The 27,232-nt window shown below is 42.9% G+C and overlaps 3 protein-coding genes and 1 long non-coding RNA gene across 6 annotated transcripts; 2 read left to right on the forward strand and 2 right to left on the reverse strand.

The window, feature by feature from the left end:
• The first annotated feature begins 76 nt into the window (after positions 1 to 76).
• LOC115247503 (uncharacterized) lies at positions 77 to 2,073 on the forward strand. Its single transcript, XR_003886577.1, has 3 exons — positions 77 to 236; positions 1,453 to 1,583; positions 1,865 to 2,073. It is a non-coding gene; the product is annotated as an uncharacterized lncRNA (long non-coding RNA).
• Positions 556 to 3,991, reverse strand: LOC101073034 (flavin reductase (NADPH)-like). Of its 2 annotated transcripts, none has more exons than XM_029829410.1 (5): positions 3,880 to 3,991; positions 2,998 to 3,213; positions 2,363 to 2,564; positions 1,884 to 2,048; positions 556 to 1,599 (listed from the first exon to the last, which is right to left on the reverse strand). In XM_029829410.1, the coding sequence occupies exons 2-5, from the start codon at positions 3,130 to 3,132 to the stop codon at positions 1,442 to 1,444; spliced, it is 660 nt and encodes a 219-aa protein (XP_029685270.1). In that variant the 5' UTR covers positions 3,133 to 3,213; positions 3,880 to 3,991; the 3' UTR covers positions 556 to 1,441. The 2 variants fall into 2 exon arrangements, with proteins under 2 accessions (XP_029685270.1, XP_029685271.1); XM_029829411.1 differs by lacking the exon at positions 3,880 to 3,991 and adding an exon at positions 3,840 to 3,858.
• A 139-nt stretch (positions 3,992 to 4,130) lies between these two features.
• Positions 4,131 to 11,971, forward strand: ppef2a (protein phosphatase with EF-hand domain 2a). The gene is made up of 18 exons (XM_029829396.1): positions 4,131 to 4,929; positions 5,503 to 5,562; positions 5,734 to 5,742; positions 6,099 to 6,226; positions 6,309 to 6,363; positions 6,440 to 6,615; positions 6,766 to 6,880; positions 7,025 to 7,071; positions 7,213 to 7,379; positions 7,484 to 7,520; positions 7,698 to 7,847; positions 7,923 to 8,258; positions 8,741 to 8,926; positions 9,030 to 9,172; positions 9,614 to 9,720; positions 9,962 to 10,128; positions 10,246 to 10,333; positions 10,777 to 11,971. The coding sequence occupies exons 2-18, from the start codon at positions 5,511 to 5,513 to the stop codon at positions 11,028 to 11,030; spliced, it is 2,217 nt and encodes a 738-aa protein (XP_029685256.1). The 5' UTR covers positions 4,131 to 4,929; positions 5,503 to 5,510; the 3' UTR covers positions 11,031 to 11,971.
• A 1,760-nt stretch (positions 11,972 to 13,731) lies between these two features.
• scarb2a (scavenger receptor class B, member 2a) lies at positions 13,732 to 26,494 on the reverse strand. Of its 2 annotated transcripts, XM_011615996.2 has the most exons (14): positions 26,063 to 26,491; positions 25,664 to 25,960; positions 22,034 to 22,191; positions 21,757 to 21,904; positions 21,387 to 21,581; positions 20,939 to 21,030; positions 20,604 to 20,723; positions 20,214 to 20,392; positions 19,198 to 19,316; positions 18,889 to 18,962; positions 18,719 to 18,770; positions 18,217 to 18,369; positions 17,431 to 17,478; positions 13,732 to 17,137 (listed from the first exon to the last, which is right to left on the reverse strand). In XM_011615996.2, exons 2-14 carry the CDS (start codon positions 25,784 to 25,786, stop codon positions 17,006 to 17,008), a joined length of 1,593 nt encoding a protein of 530 aa, XP_011614298.2. In that variant the 5' UTR covers positions 25,787 to 25,960; positions 26,063 to 26,491; the 3' UTR covers positions 13,732 to 17,005. The 2 variants fall into 2 exon arrangements, with proteins under 2 accessions (XP_011614298.2, XP_011614299.2); XM_011615997.2 differs by lacking the exon at positions 17,431 to 17,478 and having other exon boundaries at positions 25,664 to 26,494.
• Between the last annotated feature and the right edge of the window lie 738 nt (positions 26,495 to 27,232).

Consider the following 27,232-nt stretch of genomic DNA (forward strand, 5'->3'; position numbering starts at 1 on the left):
ACAGAAGAGCTGGGGCTGTGAGAGGAGCGAAGACCATCACTGAATAACACTGCCACCGCCTCTCCCAGCACCTGCTGTCAAATAGCAACACGATTTGCAGGTTGTGCAGGGAGCCGGAGAAAACTAGGCGTTACCTGATACATGAACTCAAAGAGCTTTCATGCATTCTTACCAATCAGGTGTGTTCGGGGGAGGTAACATGACTGTACCAGAGAGGGAGGCCTCCAGGGTTACAGGTGAGTAATGTCCTGTTAACAGTGTCAGATATGTGATTTAGAATTTTTTACTCTATGGGGGAAGTTCCAATTAATTTGATGAAAGTGATGAACTCAAATGAAGAGTTAACGCGAACTGACCTTGAAGCAAAACCTGGAGACTTATCAAACATGAGCCAAGATAAATATTATTTGCATAAATATGTCAATACAAGACTACTACTACTGCTAATAATATGTAAAAGGATATACTTTTTAACAGTACTTTGGAAAATTCTAATTCTTGGTATCATAAAATTTAAACATTTGTGGGTCAAAGGTCATTGAAGGCACAGACACGTAAGGGGGGAGGGATTAGATGGACATCCCTTTTATTGGGTGGAACTATGACAAGATTGGATATTATTTGTGTCGGTGCTGGACAAAGCAAACAGCAAAATATTGCAATTTTCTTTCCTGTTATCCGTATTTTTTCCCCGAACGAGTGTGTCGCCGTGTTTTATCTGGGACGCTGATCTTAATTACGAAGCTGCACAACCAGTTCTCCAGCAATGTAAACTGATCTGTGCGTGAGACAGCGAAGAAAACGCAAGAACTTAATCGGAGCACCGAGTATCGAACTCTGCTATAAATGTGTGTCCATTTCCCAGTTTCGTTGTTTTAAGGGTGGGGTCCTTTGAACGACTTTCATATATTTTTAAAGGCTATGTCTATTTCAGAATGCACGCATCAATAGAGTTTCAGCTTGTCAGGCATGAATTCATTTTAAAGATCCCGAGCCCAACACCGCCCCCTCGTGCCCCAAACAAGCAACAACGCACATCAAAAGTACCATATTCACAACAGTAAAACATTACATTAAACCACGTTATCAAAATGGTAAATTTGAATTTATAAGCCTGTTGTTTGATACACAAACACTCCAAATGTAGGAAATTGCATTTCATCCAGTCTGAACACCCATATCAACAGTGGGGTTACAATCTATCTCTGTCTTTGAGACACATTTGGCTGCTCCGTTCTTGTCATCAGTGCCCTTCTGCTCCTCCTCGTGTGTGGAATATTAACAGTTAATTCTGAAATTCCAAAGGTAATAATATGCACTTTGGCCCTAGTATTTATAATAGTGTTATTAGAAACAATGGCACAAAGGAAAAAGGAAAAAAGGGCAAAAATAGCAACATGTGAATGAGATAAGTGAATTGGGCTGATGTAAGCGTCATCTTTCATTTCGTAGTCATGGCGACACCCTTCTTGACCCAGGCATTGCTGCTGAGCAGAGAGAGCATGAAGCGAGCCACATCGCCTCTTCCCACGCTGCTGCCTTTGGGGTAACCACTGCCGTCGGGCACAAAGTACCCCTCGTAGGTGAGAAACTCTTGCGCTGTGAAACAGAGAAGTATCATGAAATATTAAGGTTCCTGCTGAATGAAAAGTGACTTTTAAAAAAAAATGAGGACATTCCCACAATCGAAGATTAAGTAAGATAATAACCTTGAACTGTGTCAAAACAGATTCTGAGGCACAAAATGTCTAATTCTACATAACTCGGGTACAAGGAAAGTCTTTGATGGAAAAATATGCTATGCTGTTTTTTTCCATGTGATGCCACACTGATCTAGATTAAAACGTTTCTTTTTCTGTGAAAGATGAGGAACCCACTGCTACCTGAGGAGGGCAGGTTCCTTAGGCCAGGGGGGCGAACCACGGTCCAGTTTATGTCGTCGGTCTTCATCAGCATTTGCTCCATTTCGTGCATGTTGTTGAGGACGCTTCGAATCAGCGGCAGCAGGAGGAACCGGATCAGTAAGGATGACTGTGCTCCTGAGTTTGCTAACAATAAATGAGAGAAATACAGAAAATTAAGCACTGAGTGTTCTTTTTTTAAAATAACATACTGGGTATAAAGCATATTGGCTTATTTTAGCACGTTAGTCAATATATGCTAGTAATAATCATCAGAACTTTATGTCACACTAAACACCATAAATTAATTAATTATTTTCTTGCAGCTTTCTAGTCAATATTAATGACTAAAATCCAATTAAAGGTAAAGCCATCTTCCCGGTCAACATGTTTTATTACTGTGAAATTGACCATCATTAAACAGACGAGACCCCAACGGATGCTGCCCTGCACGTGCTTACGTTCAGTGTACCAGGACGTCATGGTAACGAGCCTACTGACGTGGGCAGTCTGCATGGCACTGACCACTGCCCTCATGGAGAGGGAATATCCCGTCACCCCCGTAAAGAAGGAGGCTGGGAAGCCGAGGCAGGACATGATCACATCCTGACCCTTGAAATGAGGCTTTAGACTGTCTGCGGAGAAAATATCAGCTTGAACCACCTGCAAACAGGAAACAGGAAGGTTTAAAGTGACGCGAAGGCTCACAAGGGTTTTCCTGCCTTCTGCCCAAGACCTTTATCAGGTCTCCAGAGAGGACAGGTTAGAACAGAGACAACCCCCCCCCCCCAAGATGTGCTACTTGTCACTTTGTAGTTCTGTGTATGAACGTCCTTCCAAAATAGCAGAAGATATAAATGAACTGAATTGAAGTTTAATCATAATCACTGCATTATATATGCTGAGGAGCAGAACAGGATCAGGAAGAGAATATCTTTTCAATTCCTTTCGGTCAAATCATGTGGTTTCGATCGTCACAATCCGCTGATAATAGTTTCAAAACCAAAAACCTCTGTTGCTTTGGATTCATTTTCTGAACTTTGGACCCAATATGAAATGAACAGCAGTGCATAACAACGGCCTTTAGCTACGTTACCTTAAGGTTATCATGATGCACGGTGATTTTTCCTGGGTCCCTGGCCACAGCGGTGACTGTGTGACCCTGCTGCAGGGCCTCGTTGACCAGATGCTGTCCAGTCTGTCCTGTCGCTCCGAGCACGGTGATCTTCATCCTCAGACTCTGGCACCGACGGCTCAGTCAGACACAGCCGACTCTGACCCCTCACACTTTAACAGCCAGGAAGTTCCCTCCCTGTTCATACATTTAAGCGTACAAAAGTGATTACCCCAGTGCAATAAAGTGGCCTTTGCAGAGAATTCAAGGTTTGTGAGCTAATAAATGTTCTCTCATTATACAGCTTTGTATAAGAAACCTAAAAAGAACCTTAAAAGAAACCTTTGTCTTCCATAGTTGAATTACACCAAAATTAAGAGTCTTCATATTAACAATGACTTCATTTTCAATTGTTTCTGTGTATTTTTCATTAATTAAACATGATCAGATGCGATATAAATACACGATATAACAGATTTAGTCTGGCTGTTGTTTTTTAAAACACCATTATTTGTCTAATTTGAGTTTGACATATTAAGAACGAACATGGCCTGTAGGCTTAAAACCATGGCAAAACATTTTCTCGTCCTACATAGAAAATCTTCACATTTTCTGCAGCCCCGAGTCCTTTTACTTGAGAAAAGGCCCTGGCAACATTACATTACACGCTGTTAATCGACATTTGGGGTATAAAAGGGCCATTGTGACTTTAGCCCCCTGTATCCGGAGGGCGTTTTGATCGTCGCCATGGCTTTGGGACGCCGTTCCCATACGTTTAACATAAGCATAAAAACATGACATGTCGGCCTGTTATAGGGTCACACTTCTGTGGGTTCGGACAGGAACTCGCTGACAGGAACTCACCAACAACCTGACGGCAGCAACGACGCCCACATATTACGTCACCATAGCAGCGCGTGTGTGACTTTAACATCCGGTCAGGGAGCCGTTCAAGAGCGAAAGTGTTCAATCCTGTTCGCAAAGCAAACGGTGGGAAAGGCAGGGGGGTGATTGTTTTTATTGCAAAAAATTGCTTTTTAGGCATATGTGTAAAGTGTCAGCCACTGGGCTCAAGGTGGCCTAAACAAATATATTTTGTAATATGGAAAACTTTTTAAAAACAATTTGAACTCCATTCGTTTCATTATTTAAAATCCAATGAATTGGATGGGAGAAGATTTACAGGCATATTTCCACAATACCTCTTCACTTTTCTACAAGGCCGCTCATTTTTTCTTTTAATTTTGAGTGATTTAAATAACTATATTTGCCAAGCCAAACATCCCATGGCCATTACTTATTAATAATTTTAGATTGCCTATGTATAAAAACTCTACTTGTTGGCCTGGTTGGAGGAAATTGTATGAAAAAGAGAAGAAAGATGGAGGTGCCTTTAGTCTGCCCCTCCTTGCTAAAAGATGCATTTTGGTTTTGATGGAAGCAGAAGTGCCTGCATTTCAATTGACAAGACATTGGTTGTTATTCAGAAACCTTCAATATACAACTCTTAATTCTTAAATGCTCTCCTTCTGGACACCTGTGTTTACCACACTTTTCCATCTTCTTATTAAAAGATCTGTATACCTGTAGGAGGTCATTAGCTCCAGTAATCCACTTGTGACTCGGTGAGTTGATTCCACGTTTACACAAGAGACTAAAGACTAACCCACTTCAACACAGACCAGGAGAGCTGCACTGCGGGAGCAGCAGCATATATCTGAGGCATCTGCTGAGCAACTGATGTTGTTCATCCACCAACAGCGAACAGCATGATGGATGCCCCCACAGGACTCTGACCTGGTCTTTGTGAACCAATGTAGGATGAAACACTACAAACGGATGCTTAAAATCACACCAGAATTGAGAATTGAAAAGCCAGACAACTTGGGAACTGGAGTAAAACAGGCGTAACACGTAAGTAAAGTTTTATCCACGTTTCTGTTTGATATAGTTAACGGAATAGAAAGCTTCATCTATACAGGCAAGATCCAGTGAGAGAAAAAAGTTGGTCATTTAGATTTTAGACCATCATATAGGCACCAATTGTTTTCCTCAACCTGTGCAGTAATGATTTTTAATTCTCAAACTAACGTCAGTGCCTGCAGGTTTTTTTTTGTTTTTGTTTTATAAAGCTGAGAAATTAATTGTAAGCCTTCATAGAATTCAGACCAAAACAGTCTTGTGCTGCAGGATTAAGGCCAATCGCACAGTGAACCAGCACATAACAAGATTAGAAAGGGTAAAAAAGTCGAACGTCCCGCAGCTTCTGCTTCCCCGCTGCTGAGGAGCGACGGTTCACTTTCTGACCTGAGGCGCCCTGAAGGCTGTAGCGGAAGTATTTTTTCTCTTTTTAGAAAAGCATGTGAGGCAGTGGTTCTCCCAGTGATAAAAACCATTTCAATCATCAAAGCTTTATCAGTGCACTTTGATCCAGAACATGAGCTCCGCGTGTGACACGCAAGTTTAACATGGACTCACTGTGAACAGGAACAGTCATGGGATGTGGCGTCACAAAATCTGACCACTTCCACAAACACTCCCGGAAAGGTAACCAGAGCCATTAACTAACTGGTTTATCTGCTAATCACAAATTAATGCAACCCATCACTAAATGGCCTGTGTGCTATTCTTTCTTTCTTTTTTTCTGTCTGTCTGTCTGTCTGTCTGTCTGTCTGTCTGTCTGTCTGTCTGTCTGTCTGTCTGGTCTGCTGCCGGCAGCTGTCACAAGTAAGCACATCTGTCGTCCCGCTGCTGGTAGATGTAAATCATAATTAGCCAAAATAAATAAACTAGTAAAACAAGATTCTATTCAACGTTTAAATGCAATTTGAGCTATAAATGGATGTTTAAATCCACCTCCACATCACAATCAGATGCAATGACAAACTACTATCAATAATCTAAAACAATTATAATCAAGTGAAACAATCCAAATACACAGCAGATAGAAGTACTGAGGATAAAATCAAACTGAGCTTACTTAAAAATGTCCATTTATTTTCTTACCATGTGCTTTATTCCATCTTGGGGTCGGTTGCATTGGTTGGAAACCTTAAACCTTAAATGGTCGTATTGTGTGACAGCTTTGAGGGCAGCTGTCCTGATCCAGCGATGGTACCGTCAGTACGTCGCCCGTTCAGAGATGAGACGGAGATGCACCTGGCACATCTTCCAGTCCATCGAATACTCCGGAGAACAGGCCCAGATAAAGGTGAGGAGCTCTCGGACCAAAGGTCACGACTCTGCTGGAGGGGACAACTAACAGCTTTTTCCTCTCTCTACTCCCTGTCCAGCTTTCCAATTTCCTCAACTACCTCATGGATAATTTCACACCATCCAGCAACGAAAGTGAGACGTGAATGTTGTATTTCCACCCTGCAATTGTTTTTGCCTGCTTCTGATTCTCTTAACATTTCCCTTTCAGGAAATCTGATCTCGCACATCTTCAGAGAGAATGAGGTTTGTCGGGACACGGAGTGGGAGAGGCATTTCTGCTACAAGAACATTGAGGTGCCAGAGATCTACTCGGGACCTCACCTCACCTTCCCTCTCACGGTGGAGCAGGCGGTCGGGCTGGTGGAGGCCTTCAGGAACAAGAAAGTAGGATCACACCCCTGCTGGAAGCTTGTAGCACAAAGTAGAATTTTATAAAATCAAATGGGTCATACAGACAATAAGAAAGAGAACAGGACATCAGTGTGTGCCGACTGGGCGCCTGCAATGTTCTCTGACCAGTTTCTCTCCCAGCAGCAGTTGCACTCGCGCTACATCCTCCAGCTGCTGCTCGAGACCTGGAAACAGCTGCGGATGTTGCCAAACATCAACCGTATCTCCACCTGCCACAGTAAAGAAATCACTATTTGTGGTGAGCTGCAGGGACGCTGGGGGAAAATTGGGGCTTCACATTTCTCAGAAAAGGGCTGTTTTTTCTCAAGTGAAGGAAAAGAAAAGCGCTGCTTGTTTTCTTGTCTTTCCGTTAAGCTGCTGACTTGAATCGTCTGTTTTACAGGCGATTTACACGGACAGCTGGAAGATTTGCTGTTGATTTTCTACAAGGTCAGAAACTTCCAGAAATTTCAGAAATAATATAGAATCTCAGGCAGAAGGCAGAAAAAAAGCAACATGCGACCCCCCTGATTCTACGTTTATGTCAGATTTAATCACAAAACGTAAATGTTTCATGATGGGTGTCTGCAGAATGGAATGCCATCCTTGGAGAAGCCCTACGTGTTTAATGGAGACTTCGTAGATCGAGGGAAGGATTCCATCGAGATCCTCATCATCCTGTTTGCATTCCTGCTCGTCTACCCAAGCGACGTCTACCTGAACAGAGGAAACCACGAGGACCATATAGTCAACTTAAGGTACAATTCCATCAGGAAAATCACACGGATCGTTGCCCTAATTTTAAAGAAGAAAAATGTCCTTAAATCATATCTGTAATTCTGTGTTTATCTAATCGATGCAGGTATGGATTCACAAAGGAGGTGTTAACTAAATACAAGGTTGGTTCTCATTCTATAACCCGTGTTTGTTTTTGTAAAAATTTGCAATCTATTTCAGCCCTGGCAAAATATGGGCGTCCCAATTTTATGTACGCAGTAACAAATGCTAAATTAATGGACATGCAAGCAAAAAAAAGCCTTCGCTACTGAAAGGTGATTCTAATTTTTGATCCTCAGATGCACGGCAAACGGATCCTGAAGCTGTTGCAAAAGATTTTCAGCTGGTTGCCGCTGGCAACGGTGATTGACCAGAAGGTGCTGGTGCTCCATGGAGGCATCTCGGACCTCACCGACCTCAGCCTCCTCGCTAGACTGGACAGACACAACGTGAGGACGCGACCTGCCCTTCTGGAAGAGTCATTTCTACCTTCAGTGGGTTGAATCTTTGCTGTCTTTTCCCAGTATGTCTCAGCTCTGAGACCTCCCAAGAGGAGAAGCTACAATTCAGCGGGGACGTCCATCGACTCAGACGTGGATGAGGACGTCTCGTCCAACAGTAGGATCTTCCAGCGGCGTACCTCTCTCCTCTATACCAGGCCCCTCGGAACCCGGAGCAGCTTCCAGAACCGCTCGCTGCAGGACTTTTCGGACCGGATCAGGTTTTCTGGAGAGAGTGATTTAGAGCTGAGCCGGAGGAGGGAGTTCATTTTTCAATGCAGCGAGTCGGCGAAAACCCTGAATACAGCTGCGTCTTCTGACTCCGTCCAGAGTGAGAACTTGAAGGAAGAGTGGAAACAGGTGAGTGACGAGTGATTCATTTGTTTACTACTTGGTTGTTTATTAAAATTTGATCTAATTAGTAATGCCGTGACACACAAATTTCTATCAGCTAAGTTGAACACACTGCTGCATTTATTATGTTTATTATTTTGCCTATGTTATATATTTTTGTCCCTAAATGTTCATATTTGGTTTTGTACTCATCTTTTTCAAGTTAGGATTTTGCTGTCATGACAACCACCTACTTTGTGCACGAGCCTCGTGGTTGTAACAGCTCAGATTTACACCCTGAGTCACAGTCTGATGCTGTGGCAGTCAGCATGCATCCCTGACAGTTGGCTCTTCCAGACGTGGTTGCTGTCCAAAAGAAATGAGAAATTTGTCTTATCACTACTAAGAATAGAGAGTGGAACATGTCTGATCTTAATTATTCCGATCTCAATTCACCCCAATCTTCATCCCCCATATTTGTCTCTTCAAATGTTCTAATCAACGTGCAGATCCTGGACCTGCTGTGGAGCGACCCGATGATCCAGGACGGATGCATTCCAAACGAAGTTAGAGGTGGAGGCTGCTACTGGGGCCCTGACGTCACAGAGGAGTTTCTGAACAAGCACAACCTTCAGCTCATCATCCGCTCCCATGAGTGCAAACAAGAGGGTTACGAGTTCTGCCACAACCGGAAGGTGATTGGACAGCTGACAGGGGGAAGAGTTTAGGGACATGAATTCAAAATGGCTCCTCGCTGTGTTGCTGGGGCACCAGCTCACAACTGCTGTGTTTCATTAGGTCCTCACCCTCTTCTCTGCCTCCAATTATTACGATGTGGGAAGCAACAGGGGGGCCTATGTCAAACTGGGCCCAGACCTTGTGCCTTATATGATTCAGTACCAGGCCAACAGCATGACCAGAGAGCTCAGCGTGAGACAAAGGTACCACCAGCCCACCAGAAAGCGTCCACGCCTGTATTTGTTTGAGAGAAAATGAGCTCATCAGGTTGTCGAAAGTCACTGCAAAGATCTGTAGGTTTTTAGTGAGCCATATAGGCTGAATATTAAGACTTGAACGTGACACCACTCTTAAGAATGAATATTTCTGTCCCATGAACGTATGTAGGACAGCTGTCCAGACGCCTAACCTTTAAATCTTATCACTTCTCTTAAGCTTTTGTTTACATTTGGATAGAGGCGGGGACAAGCTCAGAACAAGTCTAAAGCATGTGTCCATGTGCAGAATGTATACATTTGTGCTGTCCTTTGCCACTAATCTCAGCACTGCTTTGCACACGTACATTTTTCCTGTTTTCACCTTTGTTGTTGACCTGTAATGTTCCCTGTGACCTTTTCACCTCACCGTTGTTCTGTCACGGGCAGCATTGGGAGAACCGAGCGTTCCGCTCTCAAAGTCCTGCGGGAGCAGCTTTTTGCACACAAGTCTGACCTCATCAGTGCCTTCAAACAGTACGACAGCCAGAACACAGGTGTGTGCAGGGTCCCCTCCAGCCCTTCCCTGGTAGATCAGGTGGTGCCTGATTCTCAGTGAGAGTTCCCCTGTGTCCTCGTGCTCTTTGGACATTTGAGTCTGTGCATGTGTGTTTCTGATAAAAGTTTTTAATCCCTCTTTTCCAAAGCATCTTTAATTTTTAGGTTTTGTTGTTTTATTGTTGAGAGGGAGTTCTGGCTTTGTTCAGTGACATCAGATGAAGTTTCCATATCTCTCAGGTCTGGTGTCTCTGAGCGACTGGGCCTCTGCTCTGGAGAGCGTGATGCACCTCGGTTTACCCTGGCGCATGCTGAGGTCTCAGCTGGCCACCGCCAAGACCAGCGACGGCATGATCAGCTACCACGAATGGTTCGACGAGCTCGCCATCAAAGGAGCCAACATCGATGTAAGGATGCAGGATATATACACGCCCAATGCTTCTCTTTCATTTTAACGGCAGCTGCCTCCATCAGGTTGATTATCTGTAAATAGAGCTTCTCATTTTCAATTTTCCACCTCACAGCACATCGAGCAGGGTCTGCTGGAGACTTTGTATCGCCACCGCTCCACCTTGGAGACAATTTTTAGAATCATAGACACCGACAACTCAGGTAAGACAGTGAAGAATTAGAATGCATCTTAATTTAGGGTTTTAAAATTTTTTTTTGCTTAACTCCCATTGAACCAGAACAATCTGTCTGATAGTCAGTGCTGTGTTGTGTGTGTGTGTGTGTGTGTGTGTGTATGTGTGTGTGCGCTTGCCAACATTTTCTCCAGAGTTTAATGAGAAATGATGTAGATCTCATTTGCGTTAACTGGCCCGTATCCAGTTGTTGGTGCGTATAAGCTCAAACTTTGTAAATCCACCTGTAGCGTGCAAAGGAGGCCACAGATTCTTGCCACCTGCTGAGCGCTCCTGTTAAGATTGGGATTAACCCACTAATCTACTGATCTTCCCTCCCCAACCTCTAATCACTCATCGCCATTGTGGTCTGCCTCCACATTGTCCTATAGCTGCCGTTAATCTATTTCTCTGTCCTGCCTCTTTCACAAGGCTTCATCACCATGGAAGATTTCCGGCAAACCTGGAAGCTGCTGAGCATTTACCTAAAAATGGAGATCTCGGATGATGCCATTTCTGATCTGGCCGTCACTATTGACAGAAACCAGGACGGCAGCATCGACATTGACGAGTTCATGGAGGCCTTCCGCCTCACAGACAAGAAGAGCCGGCTGGAAAGAGGCCGCAGCATGTTCATGGGCACCAACACAGACCTCACCAAGCTGGACACGGATCCCAATATTTGACCAGAGACTGGAAACAAAGAGGAAGGCGGCAGCTCTGATTCTGGGTCAGACATCCCATCAGCGGAGGGTGAGGAGATGAAGCCAACACAAGCTGCTTTACTGACGCATCCTAAGACGTGGCCGCCGAGTGACGCTCCCGAGGATCACAGGAGATTAGAAAGTTGAACAGTCAGGGCATCCAACAGCAAATGTTCTTTTCGCATTTTCATCTGTTTTGTGCACTATGTGGATGTGCAACAGCCATTACCTATGGAGTTTCTCACTTCAATCAGTCAAATAACAGCTGCATAGTCCTCAGCCATTTTATAAAGGTGAAATAGATTTTAAAGCTCGATCTGCAATAACTTATTTTGTTTGACCCCTTCAGATTTTGACGGTGTAGTGAGCGTTAACCAACTTAAACACTAATTGGTTGCAACTAAATGTTGCTAGTGCCTTAGTGGTACAAGTGTTATCTTCTAGAGATGAAGTCTAGTTTTGCAATGACGATGTTTTGCTGCCAACAATGTGAAGCATCATTAGGCTACAAACACTCTCCAGAACAGAGAACTCAAGCTTTTATTGACCTTTTTTTTTCCAGGATGTAACGTCTACATCCAAAGTGCTGTGTGAAAGAGAACATTCTTTACTTATATATACTTATACTGTATATGTGGCATGATTCAGAGAGTGAGATGAGAAAACCAGCTGGATGACCTTTGGCTTTTTCTGTTTAAATCAAGGTCACAACAGGAAGTTGTTGGCAAGGCTTTGCACAAAGACGAAAACAATGTTAAATGTTAGAGTTGTTAGAGTTGCATAAAACCTGAGAAACATGAGAAGGTATTATTTCTTTAATATCACTTTTGGAAGAATTATAGCAGCTATAAGTTATTCACTTATCAAACCATAAGAGACATGACCAGAGGTTATAAAAAAGTGAATCATACTGGGTTTTTTGCAGTTTTAACCACACAAAACATTCTAAATACAGCATATGTCAATGAAAGCACAAGGTTTATAATAACAATTTTACAAAAAGATTATTTAAAGATTTTATAAGCAATGTAAAACCATATAATACACCGTAGTGGTGATATAAAAAGTGATGAAGCCTAACGTTTATCATACCCGAGGAAACGGGTCAGTTCCTAAAAAAACCACCAGGGGGCGCACGAGACTGACGGGCAGGGTTGGTGCGGTCCTCCGTCCTCAGAGTGTCCAGCCGAGGACAAATGTCCCTGGTATCGCCCATTTGAGACGCCTTAAGTCGATCTCCAAACCACGTGTCCTGGAGCAATAACATGCACCTCGTCTCTCACAAGTCCCATGTCAAGTATCGTAAGGGCTCGTGAAAATACTCCAATTCGATGTAAAATACAAACTAGTTAATTAATATTTCAGTTGCTTTTATGAGTAAAACGATCTCTTTCATTGTGTTGCTATATTGTTTAAGATGTATTCACTTTATACGCTAAAACCCGGATGACATCTTTTGTTTGGCACAATCATGGAAATTACGCCGTTGTTTTGTGCGTAAAAACGCAAAATCAAAGGCGCATTCGGCTTCGAGTTTTAGAAACAAGGTGGCATCAATTTAAACAGTAATTTTGAATCTACGGGAGGAGAAGAGAAGCACATTTAAGAAGCCACGAAGTCAGATATTTACACCTGCGATGTCTATGTCTATCCAACCCAAACCGTTAGTGTTCAGTAAAATATCGAAAATCTATTTGAGATCTGTGATTTTTAAAACAAGAACTGTGGACTAAATTACATTTAAATCCTAACAGGACTGCAGGATCATCTCACTTTTTGGAGTTCCTTCTACTCAGAGAGTTTTCTGTAATCCAAAGTTTCTGATTTTTGGGTTGTTTTACACACCATCCCACGGCTTCTATTAACTGAGCCCTGCCCATGACCTGATGCCCTCTGCTGCTTTTCACGTCCACAAGTCCCATTCTAGAAACACGCAGGAGACAACGGGACAAAAGAAGAAGGCAGTGGGTCCTACACTGCATATCTTCTGCTTTGGAGGAGGGGAGCATCTCCATTGTCCACACCCTGCAGGTGTTTAACTCCTCACTCTTTTTCTCTTGATCTGAATAAACCGGATCTACATCACTCGCAGCAAGTGATTTCATATTTCATGGCTGAAGTTTGTTTTAGTAACTTTCTATATGTATATATAAAATAGATAAGACAGGAATAAAGACATAGCTCAGCTATTTGGGTGCCATCAGGCAGTGATTACATTTTCCATTTTTAAACAAAGGTGGGAAATCCAACATTAATCTCTGAACATGGATTTGAACGTAAGGTGTGATCATCATATCCCTCTCTGCCACTAAATACACAATTGCCAAAAGGAGATTCCATTTTAAAAGAAATTAAATAGGCTCATTCCCACTGTCAGCCAGTTCAGCTGATCCTTTTAAACGTAGGATCCCTTGAATGAGTGGGAGAGTACTGCAGCCTTTCATCCATATTTCAGTTTACTCTGAAACTTGAATTTTTAATGGGCTGTAACTGGTATCCAAAACATGAATGGAAAAACATTCACATTTTTTACATGTTCATCTTTGTTATCCTCTCTCTTCTGGGATAAAAGAGTAAATATATATTTCTATATGATCGCTATATTTTGGCGTTTTTTATACACATAAAAGCAATCTTAATCATGTGACTGTTCGAGGTTGACAAACGACACCATGCTCATGTCAAGTGCACTTCAGTACAACTTTTATTTCATTTTTTTGCAAATACACTAGAAATGTTTACAAAAGCACCGTATAAACATCTGTGCAGTGTAAATTGTCAAAACTAAAAATGAATATTACACCGAATTCATTTTGCACCTCACATGACAAGCGGGATTGTCATTTTCAGCAGCAAAACAAATTTTCTTGAAGTGGAAATGTCTGTTGGTCACTTCAGACCATTTGAAGAAATGAATTGAGTTTACACCTGGGAGCAAATTAAACAAAAGAAAAAGGACAGTTTAAAGGATGGTATGGCACTACTGCTCATCCCTGAAGGAGGGCTTCATTCATCTAGATATTTTGCTTAGATTTTTTTTTTTTTTTAAACTTTGCTGTCAGTCATCAAGATAATCAGCCTTCCAGAAAAATGAAACAGACAAAAAAAACAACTCCACTCCAGTTTGACGGAAGCAATGCATCGGCTTCAGAAACAAATGTACACAAATCTTTGAAAACACCAGCTAATTCAGTCTCGAGTAAGCTTTACAAAAAGGTTTACTGGGCTGAAATGATCAAAAGTGTGCTGAACTTTACAAAACAATTAAAAGGAAATGGTTCTACACAGGTGAAACTTGCAAGACGAGACATAAATATTCTGTGGCCCCTCAACACCCACAAATTATTCCAAAACTATCCAGTATTGCTTTTTCTTAAATAATACTGAGATTGGCTCTTAAAGAGCATTGAAATATTTCTCTCGCTCCCACTTTTTGGTGGCGAAAAAGCAATACAACCCCCCCCCATGCAACCAACTTCTCACGATGCCTCGGCAGAAAGGCACAGACACACATCCGTTCACGAGACCACTCTGAATACTTCGCATCAGGTTACTGGTGGCACAATTTCTGGCACAAAAGGGGGAAACAAGTAGGAGACAGTTTTGTGGCACAGCTGTTATCACAGATGAGTAAACAAAGCGCTGGGGCAGATCTATGTGGGTTATCTTTGGTCAAGCAGGGATGAGCCAATGGGCATGAACTCTTGGACCCAACGGTGTAGGACTGATGGCTCAGGTACAGTTGAACAAACGGCACAAGCAACCGCCATGTTTGCAGAACATGGAGGTTGTTTGCCTGTACAGTAGGTGATAATAAAAAGGCCTTTAGTGAATTGATTGTTAGATTTTTTTTTGTTTTAAATAAAAAAAGGGGTGGTTCTACACCAGTGTTCTTAGTCGGGATGAGCCATCTGGTCTTCGAAGCTGTCCAAGTGGCTCTCCCCTTTTCGTATACCTCCATGCTGTTTACATATGTTATTAATAAAACCCTGGCCCGACCACAGCTGCGATATGATCAGATCATCTGCCAACAGATAAATGCAACGGACTTACAAAAGCATGATTATTCATTTTGACAAGTGACAGCGAGAGTCTGGCTTTGTAGCTTGTGCTCAGGTGTGGAGCGTGTTGGCAACTCAGATGTGAACAAAATGATCAACCCTGAAGTTAATTAGGAGCACAATCTGGTAAACACCACATACAGGACATACAATTTATATTGTAGTTATGGTCTTTTTCTTCGTCAGCAGCGATAACAAAATACAAAAGGATATCAAAAGTAGATCCCCCCCGCTTCAGAAAATCAAATAAGACTAAGTGTGAATGTTTGAAGTTCATTCCCAACATCTGTTTTTCCAATACTAGTAAGGACAAGTAATTGAAATGCATTGAACATATGGACCCACTTGCATTGAAATAACCAGGACAAAAACAAACAATGAAAATTCACAGGTTGCCATTTCCGGGAAAAGTGCAGGGAACTTTGTTGACTACATCACGGTCTTAAATTCACTTCCCATTCACGACACCCACTGCACGAGGAAATGTGCGTCGGACAGAGAAACGAAAACCACGAAACAGAAGACATACAGTGATTCCAGTGATGCATTTTCTTTTCTTTTTTTGTTGTCTGAACAGCTCCTTGGCAAATTGAATGTCCACAGAAAAATGCAGTCCTCCCTCCAACCCAGAGATTCCCCACACCTCCCCACAGCGCCCACCAAGGCCTGACAGACAGATCTGTACATACGAACAGGGAAGAAACGACCTGCGGCCTTAAATGGCGACTGTATTAGTAATCCAAATTGTGCTTTTCCTTCAAAGTAACAGTGTAGATGTGCAGGAGTGGTGGAAACCAGAACAACTGTCTTTCACACATCTAGAAGGACTGCTTGCTGGGTGTGGTAAGAGGTATTTCCGGAATTCCCCTTAAAAGATATACAATAGTGACAAGACTACATGAACACACTTACTAAGGCAAAAGTTCTCAAGTCTCCCTTGTAAGTTTTGGGGTGTTATTTTTTTTCAGCGTGATGGAGCCTACAAAGGTGCAGCTTTATGCAGCTAATGTTTTCGATGTAATGTTCTAATTGTTAGCATTTTAATGGGAAATAAAAAGAGGGTTTGTGACCAGTGGTCAAAATTGCAAGTATTCCAGGTGTGTCACACTACACTGTGCCTGCATCCAGAAAAATAGTTGCCTATTGTCCTTCAACCCAGGGCACTGAAGTGTGAGATAAAGGCGCACAAACGCACACTTACTGATGCAGCAGGTGCAGTATGTGTAGGAGGGTGCACCTATTCATTATAGGAAAAACAAGGCAAAAATTAGGAATTGTCTTGGCTCAGATTTTTTTTTTTTTTTTTTTTCATATATACACACCAAAGGGACATGTGAGTTCAGGTCATTTTTGTTCCTTTCTTACCACCCCCCTCCCATTTTTACACCCCACGGGACTTGTCGCTCAGTTAAGTCAGCAGTATTTCCGTTTGTTGGGGATTTTCCTTTTTTTGAAATGCTGTTAAGTTCAAGTTTTCTCCTCACAACACTGATGAGCAGGAACGAGTGAGACGGTGGCGACAGCCATCGCGGTTCGGGCCAATTCAATTCTTTAAGCCACAATAGCTGGCCCAGACTGGTCCGGGGTTCGGAAGTATAGAATGAAATCTTTATCCTGGCTGAACCGCTTCCCTCGACATGTTTATGTCCAACCTAGACTGTCGTTTGGTTATGTTACAGGAGGCGAGTGGCAGGTAAGACAGAGGGGGTGGGGCGCAGTCATGAGTGCTTGGCGAGAAAAGCGGTGTCAGTGTTTACTGGAGCTTGTGTTCACCCACCCCCACCCTTGGGATAATAGAAAAGGCGCCTACTGTGTGTGAAACCCACCCATTGCAATACAACACCCATGTGTTGTTCCCTCAACCCCCTTCCTAAGCCTGGGGAGGCAGAACAATGATCAACACTTCTGGGCCTCCACTGGAGACATGGCAATGTAGGAGCCATTTCTTTTGGGCTGACTGGTTGCTGACTGTGACGGGTCGTCGGGTTTGTCGCTGACCTGAGTGTAGGCCGTTTCATCTTTCGTCGTCTGTCGGAAAAAAAGGATGGTGTCAGTCGCAAAACATGAATTAATATACAACACTGACATTCAATGGGTTTGACTAAAATGTCCACAGTGAACCACAATAATCTAAAATATGCACCCATTCATGAAAACACCAATGCAGCAACGTTAAATTAACCTATTACACAGATGAATTATCTTAAACAAGTGGAAGACATCCCCAAAAAAAAGATGCATAAAATGATAACAGCAAATGAATGGATAATGAATTAAAAACAAAAGGAGAATAGCAACCAAGGCAAAAAATTAAGACTTACAGTCAAAGAATGAAAAGCTTCAGTAAAATCAATACGTTTTACTTCGCTCTAAAACAGAAAAGGGGAAAAAGGGGGTTACAGAAAATTAAACTTAGAACATGGTTAATACATTTCAAATTGCAATTAAGCATGTTTTAAATATTCATTCAATGTGGAGTTAGAGGCCTGTGCTTTGTGACTTTCTTGGAAAGATGGACAAGAACAGTAATAACAGACAAGATCCTCTCATCTGGCTCTATAACAATGACATATAACGTCTAAAATGCAAATAGTCCCGTCAAACTCTGCCTGCTGCCAGTGCAATAACTGAACTCTAATGATCTGTAAGGTGAGGCCAGGGCTCGGAGCAACAACCTCGCACTGTCAGAGATAAGGAGTCAACATTTGTGGGACATCATTGTCGGGGCTATTCCAGGTCAGTGCACCTGCTGTTGGAAACCAGCTACATCGATGCTACGTTTCCCAATACGAGGCCAGTTGTTAGGAAAGCAAGAAACACACCACTTGTCCCATAATTGTGGAAAAACTGCTCATGCCGACTTAGACTTTGACAAGAATCATGCAGTGTGTTAGTTTACATGCGCGTAGTTTGAGGTTAAACCTGCAGCCACCCAGGAAACATGCTTAAAATCATTTGACACACATTTCAGCATCAACTGTGGAATATATTATGATCTATATTAAGTATCGGCTGTACTACAGTCTGTTTCACCTATTCTGTGGACTAATGTCAGTGGGTTGCTCACACTTCAGTGGTTTAATACAAGACTCCAGGGCAATTCCTACCTTCTTCTGGCGGTTTCGGCAGAACAAGACCACAAGCACCAGCAGCAGGATGATGCCCATGCCCACAATTAGCAAGGGGAAGTTTGACACGAGGGTAACAATGAGGAGCAGCGTCCTCATCTGGGAGGCTGAATCGTCATCGATGGTGGCCGTCTACAGTTAAGAGACAATTATCAATCATTTGCACCTCTTTTGTGCATTTTATTCATTTTCTTTTAGTAACATACAGCAGCTGGTAAATCAGCATGGGAAACATCTTGCATAAAAATACAAAGATGACCTGACCTTTGACCTTATCTTTGCAATCTATATGAAGCCAGTCTTACAGTTGACACATAGTTTAGCCAGTTTGACCAGATCTCTTCAAAAATATCAAATTTCCTTCGTAGTTTGAATGCAATTCTTTCCATATAGTTTATTTTAAATTATATCAATCTGCTCATTTATTTTGTGTCTCTTTGAACGCGTGAGCCTTTCGGGCCGTGCTGGGTGGAATCCTCACCTCATTGACGAACATGATGGGGAAGATGGTCTCATTGAGGAACCTGGTGGAGCTGCAAGTGTGGAGGACAGACAATGGCAGGTCAGAAAGGACATTTGTCTCACATGTGTTTAAAAAGGGAAATGGTGCAATACCAGAAGTGGGTCAGAGTTTAGCAGAGTTTAACTTACGGGAAGCCTTGGACTCTTTTCAGGATGATATTGAGCTGAGCTCTCTTGCAGGCACGAATGGGAACACCACTGGTCTAAATGGAAAAAACAAGACAGGGGATTTATTAATTTGCACATATTCATCACAATGTTTTGTTCATTTAATGTTTAGTCTTTGCTATATTTCCTCTTCTTCCTTTTAGCAGGAAGATGGTCAAACAAAAACAATGTGAATGGTTTTTCTTGTGAAAAACAATCACAGCAACTTCTCATTTAGATAAGGACAGTCTCAGATTTATAATCTCTAGGGATTATAAATAATAGCCGTACCGGTTGGAGGTCAAGGTACGTCTCATGTTCATCCTTGTTGGGACTGAGCCCATCAATGGCGTTGATGTACATTGGATCTGCTTGATAAAAGTGGGGGAATGACACCACGATGGGAGCACCTTAAAAAAAAAAAAAAGATAAGAAAATGATGAGTCGGTGACCTGACATTTCTAAAAAAAAAAAAAAAACAACAAAAAAAACAAACAGACAAAATAGACAAAAACCCCCCCGAGAGATAAGATAGTGAAATTATCTCTGGAGGTTTTTGCAGACTTTTGAGTCAATACGGTGGGTAAATTTGGAGCAGATAGCGCAGAACATTGTGTGATTAAGGCCGTACTTTCAACACTTTTGGAGCTCAATCATCAAACCTGGCTCAGTTGAATAATGTGATAGTTTTTTAAACTGATTGTACATTCATACATGTGGTACCACTTCTACATCAGTGAAAATTCTCCATCAAGGTCCACATCAAGTCAAGCCACATGAGAATCTTGCCTTAAAAGACATTGCAGTTCCTCAAACTCACAACTAAGGAAATCAATGAAGTATTTTTACATTAAACTGCTGCTGCAGATATTTTGAGACAAATGATTTAGCAGTTGCAACATTTCTTTAATGATTTTCTGGTTCTCTCACTAAAAAGCAGTGTCCTAGACAATCCCAAAAGTTATCAAGCGGAAATTACTCTATACTGTATATAAAACATGTATTTCCCAACTACAATATCTGTAAAAATAGTATACCGGTCATAACGGTAGCATATCTTCCAGTAATCCTCTATTCTCCTGAGTCAGAATACTGATAGTTGTATCAGAGCAATCACTCCCCACTCAATGACCACCATAATCAGTAAATCATTGACCAGCGTATTGAGTAAAAGCCTGTATGCTTAAACAGTGGGAATGCCAGATACAAAGCTCAGCATGTCTGCTTGCTGTCAGGAATTATTTGGAGGGGTGACGGCACAGGAACAGGGTTGGGTTGGGGGTTGGGGGGGCTTGGCAGTGATTTACCTTCTCGACAAACGCTGACTTTGAGCACCCCGGTGCCGAGACAATCTCCAGCTGGCACGCAGAAACCCTCATTAGTGGGGTTTTCTTTGGGACTCATGAGGACATCACTAGGGGGTGCAAATCGGTACGCCTGAATGCCTTTCACCTCTACGTCTTCCACATAGGCAAGATGGATTGACCTGAGATGACAGAAGGAGCAGAAAATAGCCGTTACGTGCCATACTTTGCACAATATCGTGGGAGATGACCAGTGCGTAAGTGCTTAATCATCCTAATCTGCAAAAATGTCACAACTTCCAGCAAACTAGACAATAGCCAGAAGTTCTGGGTGGGAACCTGCCTGACCTGGCTTCCAAAAGTTTTATTACCACAGAAGCAGTTCCTGCCTACCTGCAGAGATCAGCGGCGAAGATGTAGAGCAACTCATTTCTGTTTATCAAAGGGTGGAAGACGGCTCCGTCCGTACCATTGATCATGTTGCTCTGATTGGAGGACCACCAGTTCATCTTCCTGTGGACAAAAGAGTCTATATCAGAACCTCAACCATTTCAAATTCAGCAAATCCATTTACTTTTGACATTAGAAGTGTAAAAAGGAAAGTCCTTGAGACGGTAAACTAGATGCCAACTAATAAATTGAATGGGTGGTGGTTTTCTATGAAACTAATTTCAGGCAGGAAATGGAAGGTTTTTCTTTTGACAACACAATGTCTTGAGAATCGTTACCTCATGCCGTTCCAAGTGTCGATTTTTCCGTAATCCAGATAATTTTCCACGCCAGTGTGAAACACAAACTCCCCTTCGTGCGTTCCATTTTTCTGGCAAAAGGTAAAAAAGTTAGTGAGAAACGTTCCCCAGCAATATCAAAAGATCAAATTACTAAGTTCATTGCACCTGCTGACTAATAACATTTGGGAAAAAAAAAAAGGAGTCAGGACATGAGCTATATTTAAATTGTTAAAAAGTGCTGCCTTAAGTATCACAAGGCTGCTGTCGCTGCCATAAAAATGCATCAGTTGCAGTATAAACAGGAAATACAAGACACTTTATCCCCTTGTTGCTAATCTCACTTCTCGTACGTGAGTTTTACAGACCCTTCAACTTGTCTGTTGCTTTGGTAACTACTAAAAACAATGTGCGGCTTTCCCATGGTGGATACAGCATAACTACTTACCTTCCACATCAACCCGAAATATTCATCCACTTCAGACCTCATGGTGTGTAACTTTGTGAGAAGTGGGTCCTTGAAGCCCCACAAAACCTCGTGGACAGTGCGAGTCAGGAACAGATCAACACCTAGACTCTTAATGTACATAGAGATGCCAGTTCGCAGAAAGAAGGAGTAGGATGACAGCTCATTCATCACCGCCTGTGGACAAGAATTTAAGAAAAAAATAAAAGCAATGAGGGAGGAAGTTGCTCGAACTGAAAAAATATTCTGTTCAGCAATAAATTACATTACTGTAACTTTTGTGATCAAGGGATGCCTGATGTCACAACATGGAAGACAACACATCCATTAAACTAGTGAGGAAATGTCTTACCACAAAAGGGATGTTGACGGTCCTCACAATGTCCACCTCGGGGTTACCGACTGACTTCTCAGGCACAAACACAAAACTCTTTGGGTTCAGAGCGTAGATCTTGGTGCCGTTCTCCAGGAAAGATATGTTTTCCCGTGGCCTGTATTCCCTGTGTGTGGAATAAGACATTCAGCAAGAGGTCTTGTTTTCATTTCACCCTGCAGTAACAAACTCAAATGTGCCAAATGCAAGATTCCTTACAACTCTCAGATGAGGCCAACCCACATATCAAACCCACCTGTAAGTATATGGTCCAATTTGTTGAACAGCTGCCTTCCCGCCTGCCAAGAATTCCTTAGGATTGGTAACATTGAAGAAGTAATACTCCATATAAACCGGTGGTGGTGGGTTCTTCCATGACTCGAACACTTGGCTCGCTTCCGTTAACGTGAACTCCTATTAAGAAAAATAAGGAAATCCCAATCTCAGTTTAAGGTGGTAAAAAAAACAGCAAAGACAAGTATAGCCATCATACCTGAAGTCATACAAAGACTTTAAAGAAATAACTAACTGCTTAACTAACCATGAGAAACATCTGCTTCACTCAGCAGACCCACACGTTCACATGTAGTGCCTGTTAAACCACAGGCATTCTGACGTCTTCAATTCCATATAAACATTAACAAAGCTGTGGACGCACTGAGATAACCTTTCAAACATTAAATTCTGATTGTCAGGCTGCTGTCACTTTTGCTTTCTGCAGTCACATGGTCAGCCAGAGGTGCTGCAATAAAAGTTTGTAAAGTAAATAGTACAAAACATCTGTAAAGTGACTAAATAGTTGAAGTATCAATGTCACAGAAATCTACAGTGGTTATATGTTAAGATCTAAAAATAAAAAAAAGGCTGAAAATTGAAGGGAGTGGTGAGTCAGTAGCGTGACATAAGTCCAGTTGCCACATATATTTAAACATGAACAATAGTAACCTTTAACCGCACAATTTGAACAACCAGCATGTGAGTTGAAGGCACTCAGTAGCCAGGAAAGCCAAGCAGGCATATCCCATTCTTTAAAGTTGGAGAGGTGAAATATCCACTGGTGTGTTTTGCATCTCAAGTTCCTAAAAACACTCTGTCCCCAGAGTACTGTCAACAGCTCTTGAAATGTTTTACATTGTCTTCAGCATTTGTCCTTGAGAAAATATAGCTTATGGTGTGGGAGGCGCTTCCTGTTTAAGGTAAAACGTCCGCACTTCAAACAGGCTTGAACTATAGAATTGTTTTCCCAGATTTTCTTCAATAATCACTCTTACGTAACTTCAGAAAAAAGCGACGTTAGACCTCAGACAGCTCGACAAAAATAGCTGCTTTGAATGCCTTTACTGAATAGATGAACGAGTTCAATCATCCGGCCTGTCGGGGTACATAACACTATATGTACATACACCAATAGGGAAGTGTAACCTAGTAGACTAGTATGAGCTGTTGATATAAAAGCAGCAAATTCCCAATAGGGGATGATTCAGATCAAGATTTTTTTTTCTCCAATCAGTTAAGGAATTTACAAATTAAGGGCCCAAAGTGTCCTTTTTAAGTAATTTCCAATAACAATTTGTAGTCCAGGAACACACTGTAGTCCACTAGAACACCAAAAAATTACATCAGGTTCAGTGATGACAGATTACTTGTGTGGTAATTAATTAGTGGACTCTCCAGAGTGATGAGGTTAATTAAAAGCTGATGCGGAACTGGGCAGTCCAATGAAATCTGAAAGAAAAGGTTTCTGGCTTTATTCCTGGACCATGGAAAGACCTGACTCCATGTTTGCCAACCTTGAATATGGCCTTTAAAAAAGCATCCATAAACCTTCATGACTCACAAAAAAAAATAAAGTGGAAACCGTTATCAGTGCAATCAAAAAAAAGGGGGGGATTCACTTGAAGGATTCTAAACACGAGTGACAGCATGTAGCAGGACTTAGTGAACCAACATTAGGCAGACTTTGGGTGTGGCTTGACGTGCTCCTGCGTAGGGGGGGGAAAAAAAGTGCATTTTCAGACCTGAAAAAAAATAAATAAATAAAAAGACTGCAATTAACTAGGAACATTTGGATCTAAAAAAAACAAACACTGATTAACCAGCGGCCTCGTTTTTGAACATTTCAGGGTGAACCCATCGCACTACCTTGAAAAGTTTCCTCCCAAAAACAGGGCCAGAGGAGTGGCATGAGTAGGCGTTTTGTGTTCAGCTCCCTGGCCTGAGCACAGCGACTCGGGATAGGCAGAAGGTGGAACAACAAGCCATTACAAACTGCTTGCAGGAGAAAAAAAAAAAATCATGCCTTGCAGCAATGGAAGTCTGTTAAATTCCTCTTATGGCTAATACCTTAAGTCACACCCAAAGCAGACGAGTCCGGGAGGCAGCTTTTGCATTGACCAGAAAATCATTACAGAGAACCTAAATAAATTTTGGCATCCGTTCAACACGTCCCAGGCTGCCTCATTGAACGAGGTGACTGTGGGGAGGGAGGATTAGCCTCGTTGTCATTTCACGTAATCACCGGCCACATCAGAATTAAGGCCCACAACGCTGAACTTTGAATAACACTTTTAATTTGGAACCCCCGGGATGCTGCAAATGAGACCCAGACCTAGATCTTAACTCCAGGAGGAGGAAACCGTTTAAGTGTGGGATAGTGTGCGGCTACTTGGAGACTTTTCCACCTTCCCTTGTAGAAAGAAAGGGCAGACTTCCAAAGTGCACATTATTAGTGAGACCATCCAAAGCAGTGATTCATGTCAGTGTGAGGAATGCAAAGCATTTAAAAAGGATCTGCTGGCTGGAACAGGGTGTCAGATACCAACGTCGCCGCATAAGCAGGCTGCCGCCCAATTACTTCCATACGCCTCAGAATATAGGTTTTCTAAACTGTGCTTACTCAGAATTCCCAAGAACTGCCAATGCATCACAGAGTTGAAGGTGATTTTATTTTATTGGAGTTCAGATTTTTCAAGGAAACCCTTCTGCAGCGGGGAGGAGTGGCACCGACAGTACCGTATTTCGAGTGATATCCTGGAATAAACTACCTGTTCTGAGGGACTGGCCATCAAATTACTGCAGGAGGGGATGCTGGAGTTTAAGAGGGACCGATGGCTTCCAGTCGCTCCGCTCCTGCCAAACGACTTTGACTTTTCCTGCCTGGATTCAGGGGGATCTCCTGACATGCCTGTCCCTCACTCCCTTCCCCCACCCCTCCAGACCTGACCACCTCCCCCCTTCATCACCACGACCCGTTAGTAGTTAAGCCCAGATTCCTACCACTACTACTACGAATCCCACGACCACGATCCGACCATTGAGAGGTCACCTAAAGAAGTGGGCCACCAGGTCACACGCACGCTGTCGTGTGGCGAATAAACGCGGGTCTGGATGAATTAATGGTGCGTTTTCGCAGCGCGCCCAGCCGGTTCTGAATTGCGGTCGTTACAAAAGTCACGAATGCTGCGGATCCCTGCAGGGGTGTTTGAAGGACAGAAAATGGAACAAACGTGAACCTTTAGGTGGGCTTTAAAGATGGCACAGTGCTCAATGTCGCGTCCAGGCGCAAGCTTGGACGAATGAACATGCAGTATTGGAACTTAGGACATCAGACGTCACATAACCTCGAATCATGCGGATTCCTTTACAGCAAAGAATAACGTGTCCGTCCCGCAAAAGATAATGAAAAAGGGTGTAAAATAAAAACATTCGCACACACGTGCTGATGAAAAAGAGCCAGCAATGAGGTCTGCTATCATCGGGATGCTGCGCGCTCGGGATGCATCTGCAGGTTAACGTTAAAACCCCGAAATGTGACAAAGTGCAGAAATGTGGAAGCAAAGATCACCCGTGACATCGCTGACACAAGAGCGTACAGACGACAACTGACCTTTTTCAGCCTTTCGTGGATCATTGTTTGGAAGACTTGAGCCACGACCAGGGCGATCCCCACGATCAGGAGGTGAGCGCTGACGATGCCGGTAGCGTAAATGGCACAGGATCTCCGCGTCATGATGCCGGTCCTCTCTTTACGGCTTCCCTGAAGTCGAGGATTAAAGTTTCACCCCCCAAAAAAGAGAAAGATAGCTAAGTTGGAGAAAGGTGCTTGTTGGGATCCGTCGTGTCCTGAGCAGCAGACTGAGGGGGGTTTAACTACTCTCGTAACCAGTCCGGAATGACGACGAAGCTGGAGTAAAAACACAAGCGAAGGCCCTTAAAATACGTTGGCACTTTTAGGTTAAATTTTTTTTTTTACACATATATACACGTTAACCTGGCTGGCACGTACAAAGAGGGAGATGTGTGCTGCTCGGGTTCGAGGGTGAAGTGTAAGCAGCCGCTCTCGGCAGACGTGAAAGAGCTGAGTCCACTTCCTCCCCTTCCCCTCCGCTTTAATGAACTCGGTCAGGCGAGAAGCGTCGTTTTGGGGCGGCGGCGTGGGCGGTGGGTGTGTATAAAAAGCGTCGACCGAGCCTTTCTGACACGGTTGATATCAAACCTACTGCAAAGACTCTCGTCGCCGAGTTATCTTTGTTTTAAAAGCTGCGTTGTTCTGCGCCGTTTGACCACGATTTCCCCTTTTCTTCCCATAAATCGTGGCTTTGGTGGCGATCCTGTCTGAGCCCGACACACTTGGGTTGTCAGCTACAGTCGTGATTGGGGAATTTGGGTTACAATTGTGCTGAAGGGGGACACTGTTGTTGTCTAATGTTAATATTAAAAGTTAAACAATACGCACATTAGTTTCACGCAGCACGAGCAGCCGCGCACACCTAAAGTTGAAGACGCGGAGTCTCCTTAAATAAACGCCGCGTGGACATGAATAATGTGCCATTCAAACGACCAACGATCGTTGACGCGAGCGCTTTGTGCAAGCGGCTCCAGCGCTGATTGGCTGCTGCCCTCACGGACCACCGTCTCGAGACCACCCCTTCGACGCGCTGATTGGTCAGACGCTGGTGTGTAGATGTTGAATTTGATCGACTGATTTCGGGGCGTGGCCTCTTTAAAGGAGGCCCCGACAATGGCTCGCTGTGTGCGCTAGAAGAAACCGAAGGATCTAAAGCTGCCACAGAAGAACCGATGATGTTGTGGAGCGGTCTAAAAGGCCTGCTCAAATGATCAATTGTGTTATTCCCTTTCAATGAGATGAATGTCATTTCGTCATTCTTGACAGAAGGGAATTCATCCAAGGTACAAGGTGCTTGTTTTCGATTCTGCAGGTTTCAAGGAATGCAAGATAAAGGAAATGTTGACATTCTTTGCACACTTATCTATGTCGTCTTCTCGTGGTAATAAACCAGCAATATGCATTGTCTTTATCAGAGAATGGTTTGTTTATTTTGCATGTGTGCTTTGTGCAAAGGCTGAACTGTAATTAGTTTGCATTGCAGTACTAGTCTCTATTTTGTCCTGAACAAGGTGCAGCCTCCTGGTCAAACAGGATTTGGTGAAAGAA

This window comes from Takifugu rubripes, chromosome 21, assembly GCF_901000725.2.
Source record: "Takifugu rubripes chromosome 21, fTakRub1.2, whole genome shotgun sequence".
NCBI lineage: Eukaryota > Metazoa > Chordata > Actinopteri > Tetraodontiformes > Tetraodontidae > Takifugu > Takifugu rubripes.

What these genes read in the sequence shown, in the direction of transcription:
- LOC101073034 (XM_029829410.1), bottom strand. Translation starts at nt 3,132, where the DNA reads ATGAAGATCACCGTGCTCGGAGCGACAGGACAGACTGGACAGCATCTG. An exon ending in TGCATCATGATAACCTTAAG is followed by an intron (nt 2,565 to 2,997) that starts GTAACGTAGCTA and finishes TCCTGTTTGCAG; the next exon opens with GTGGTTCAAGCTGATATTTT. An exon ending in GACGTCCTGGTACACTGAAC is followed by an intron (nt 2,049 to 2,362) that starts GTAAGCACGTGC and finishes ATTTATTGTTAG; the next exon opens with CAAACTCAGGAGCACAGTCA.
- ppef2a (XM_029829396.1), top strand. Translation starts at nt 5,511, where the DNA reads ATGGGATGTGGCGTCACAAAATCTGACCACTTCCACAAACACTCCCGG. An exon ending in TGAAGGAAGAGTGGAAACAG is followed by an intron (nt 8,259 to 8,740) that starts GTGAGTGACGAG and finishes ATCAACGTGCAG; the next exon opens with ATCCTGGACCTGCTGTGGAG. An exon ending in GAGCTCAGCGTGAGACAAAG is followed by an intron (nt 9,173 to 9,613) that starts GTACCACCAGCC and finishes TGTCACGGGCAG; the next exon opens with CATTGGGAGAACCGAGCGTT.
- scarb2a (XM_011615996.2), bottom strand. Translation starts at nt 25,786, where the DNA reads ATGACGCGGAGATCCTGTGCCATTTACGCTACCGGCATCGTCAGCGCT. An exon ending in ATTTCGGGTTGATGTGGAAG is followed by an intron (nt 21,031 to 21,386) that starts GTAAGTAGTTAT and finishes ACCTTTTGCCAG; the next exon opens with AAAAATGGAACGCACGAAGG. An exon ending in AGTCAGCGTTTGTCGAGAAG is followed by an intron (nt 19,317 to 20,213) that starts GTAAATCACTGC and finishes TTTTTTTTTAAG; the next exon opens with GTGCTCCCATCGTGGTGTCA.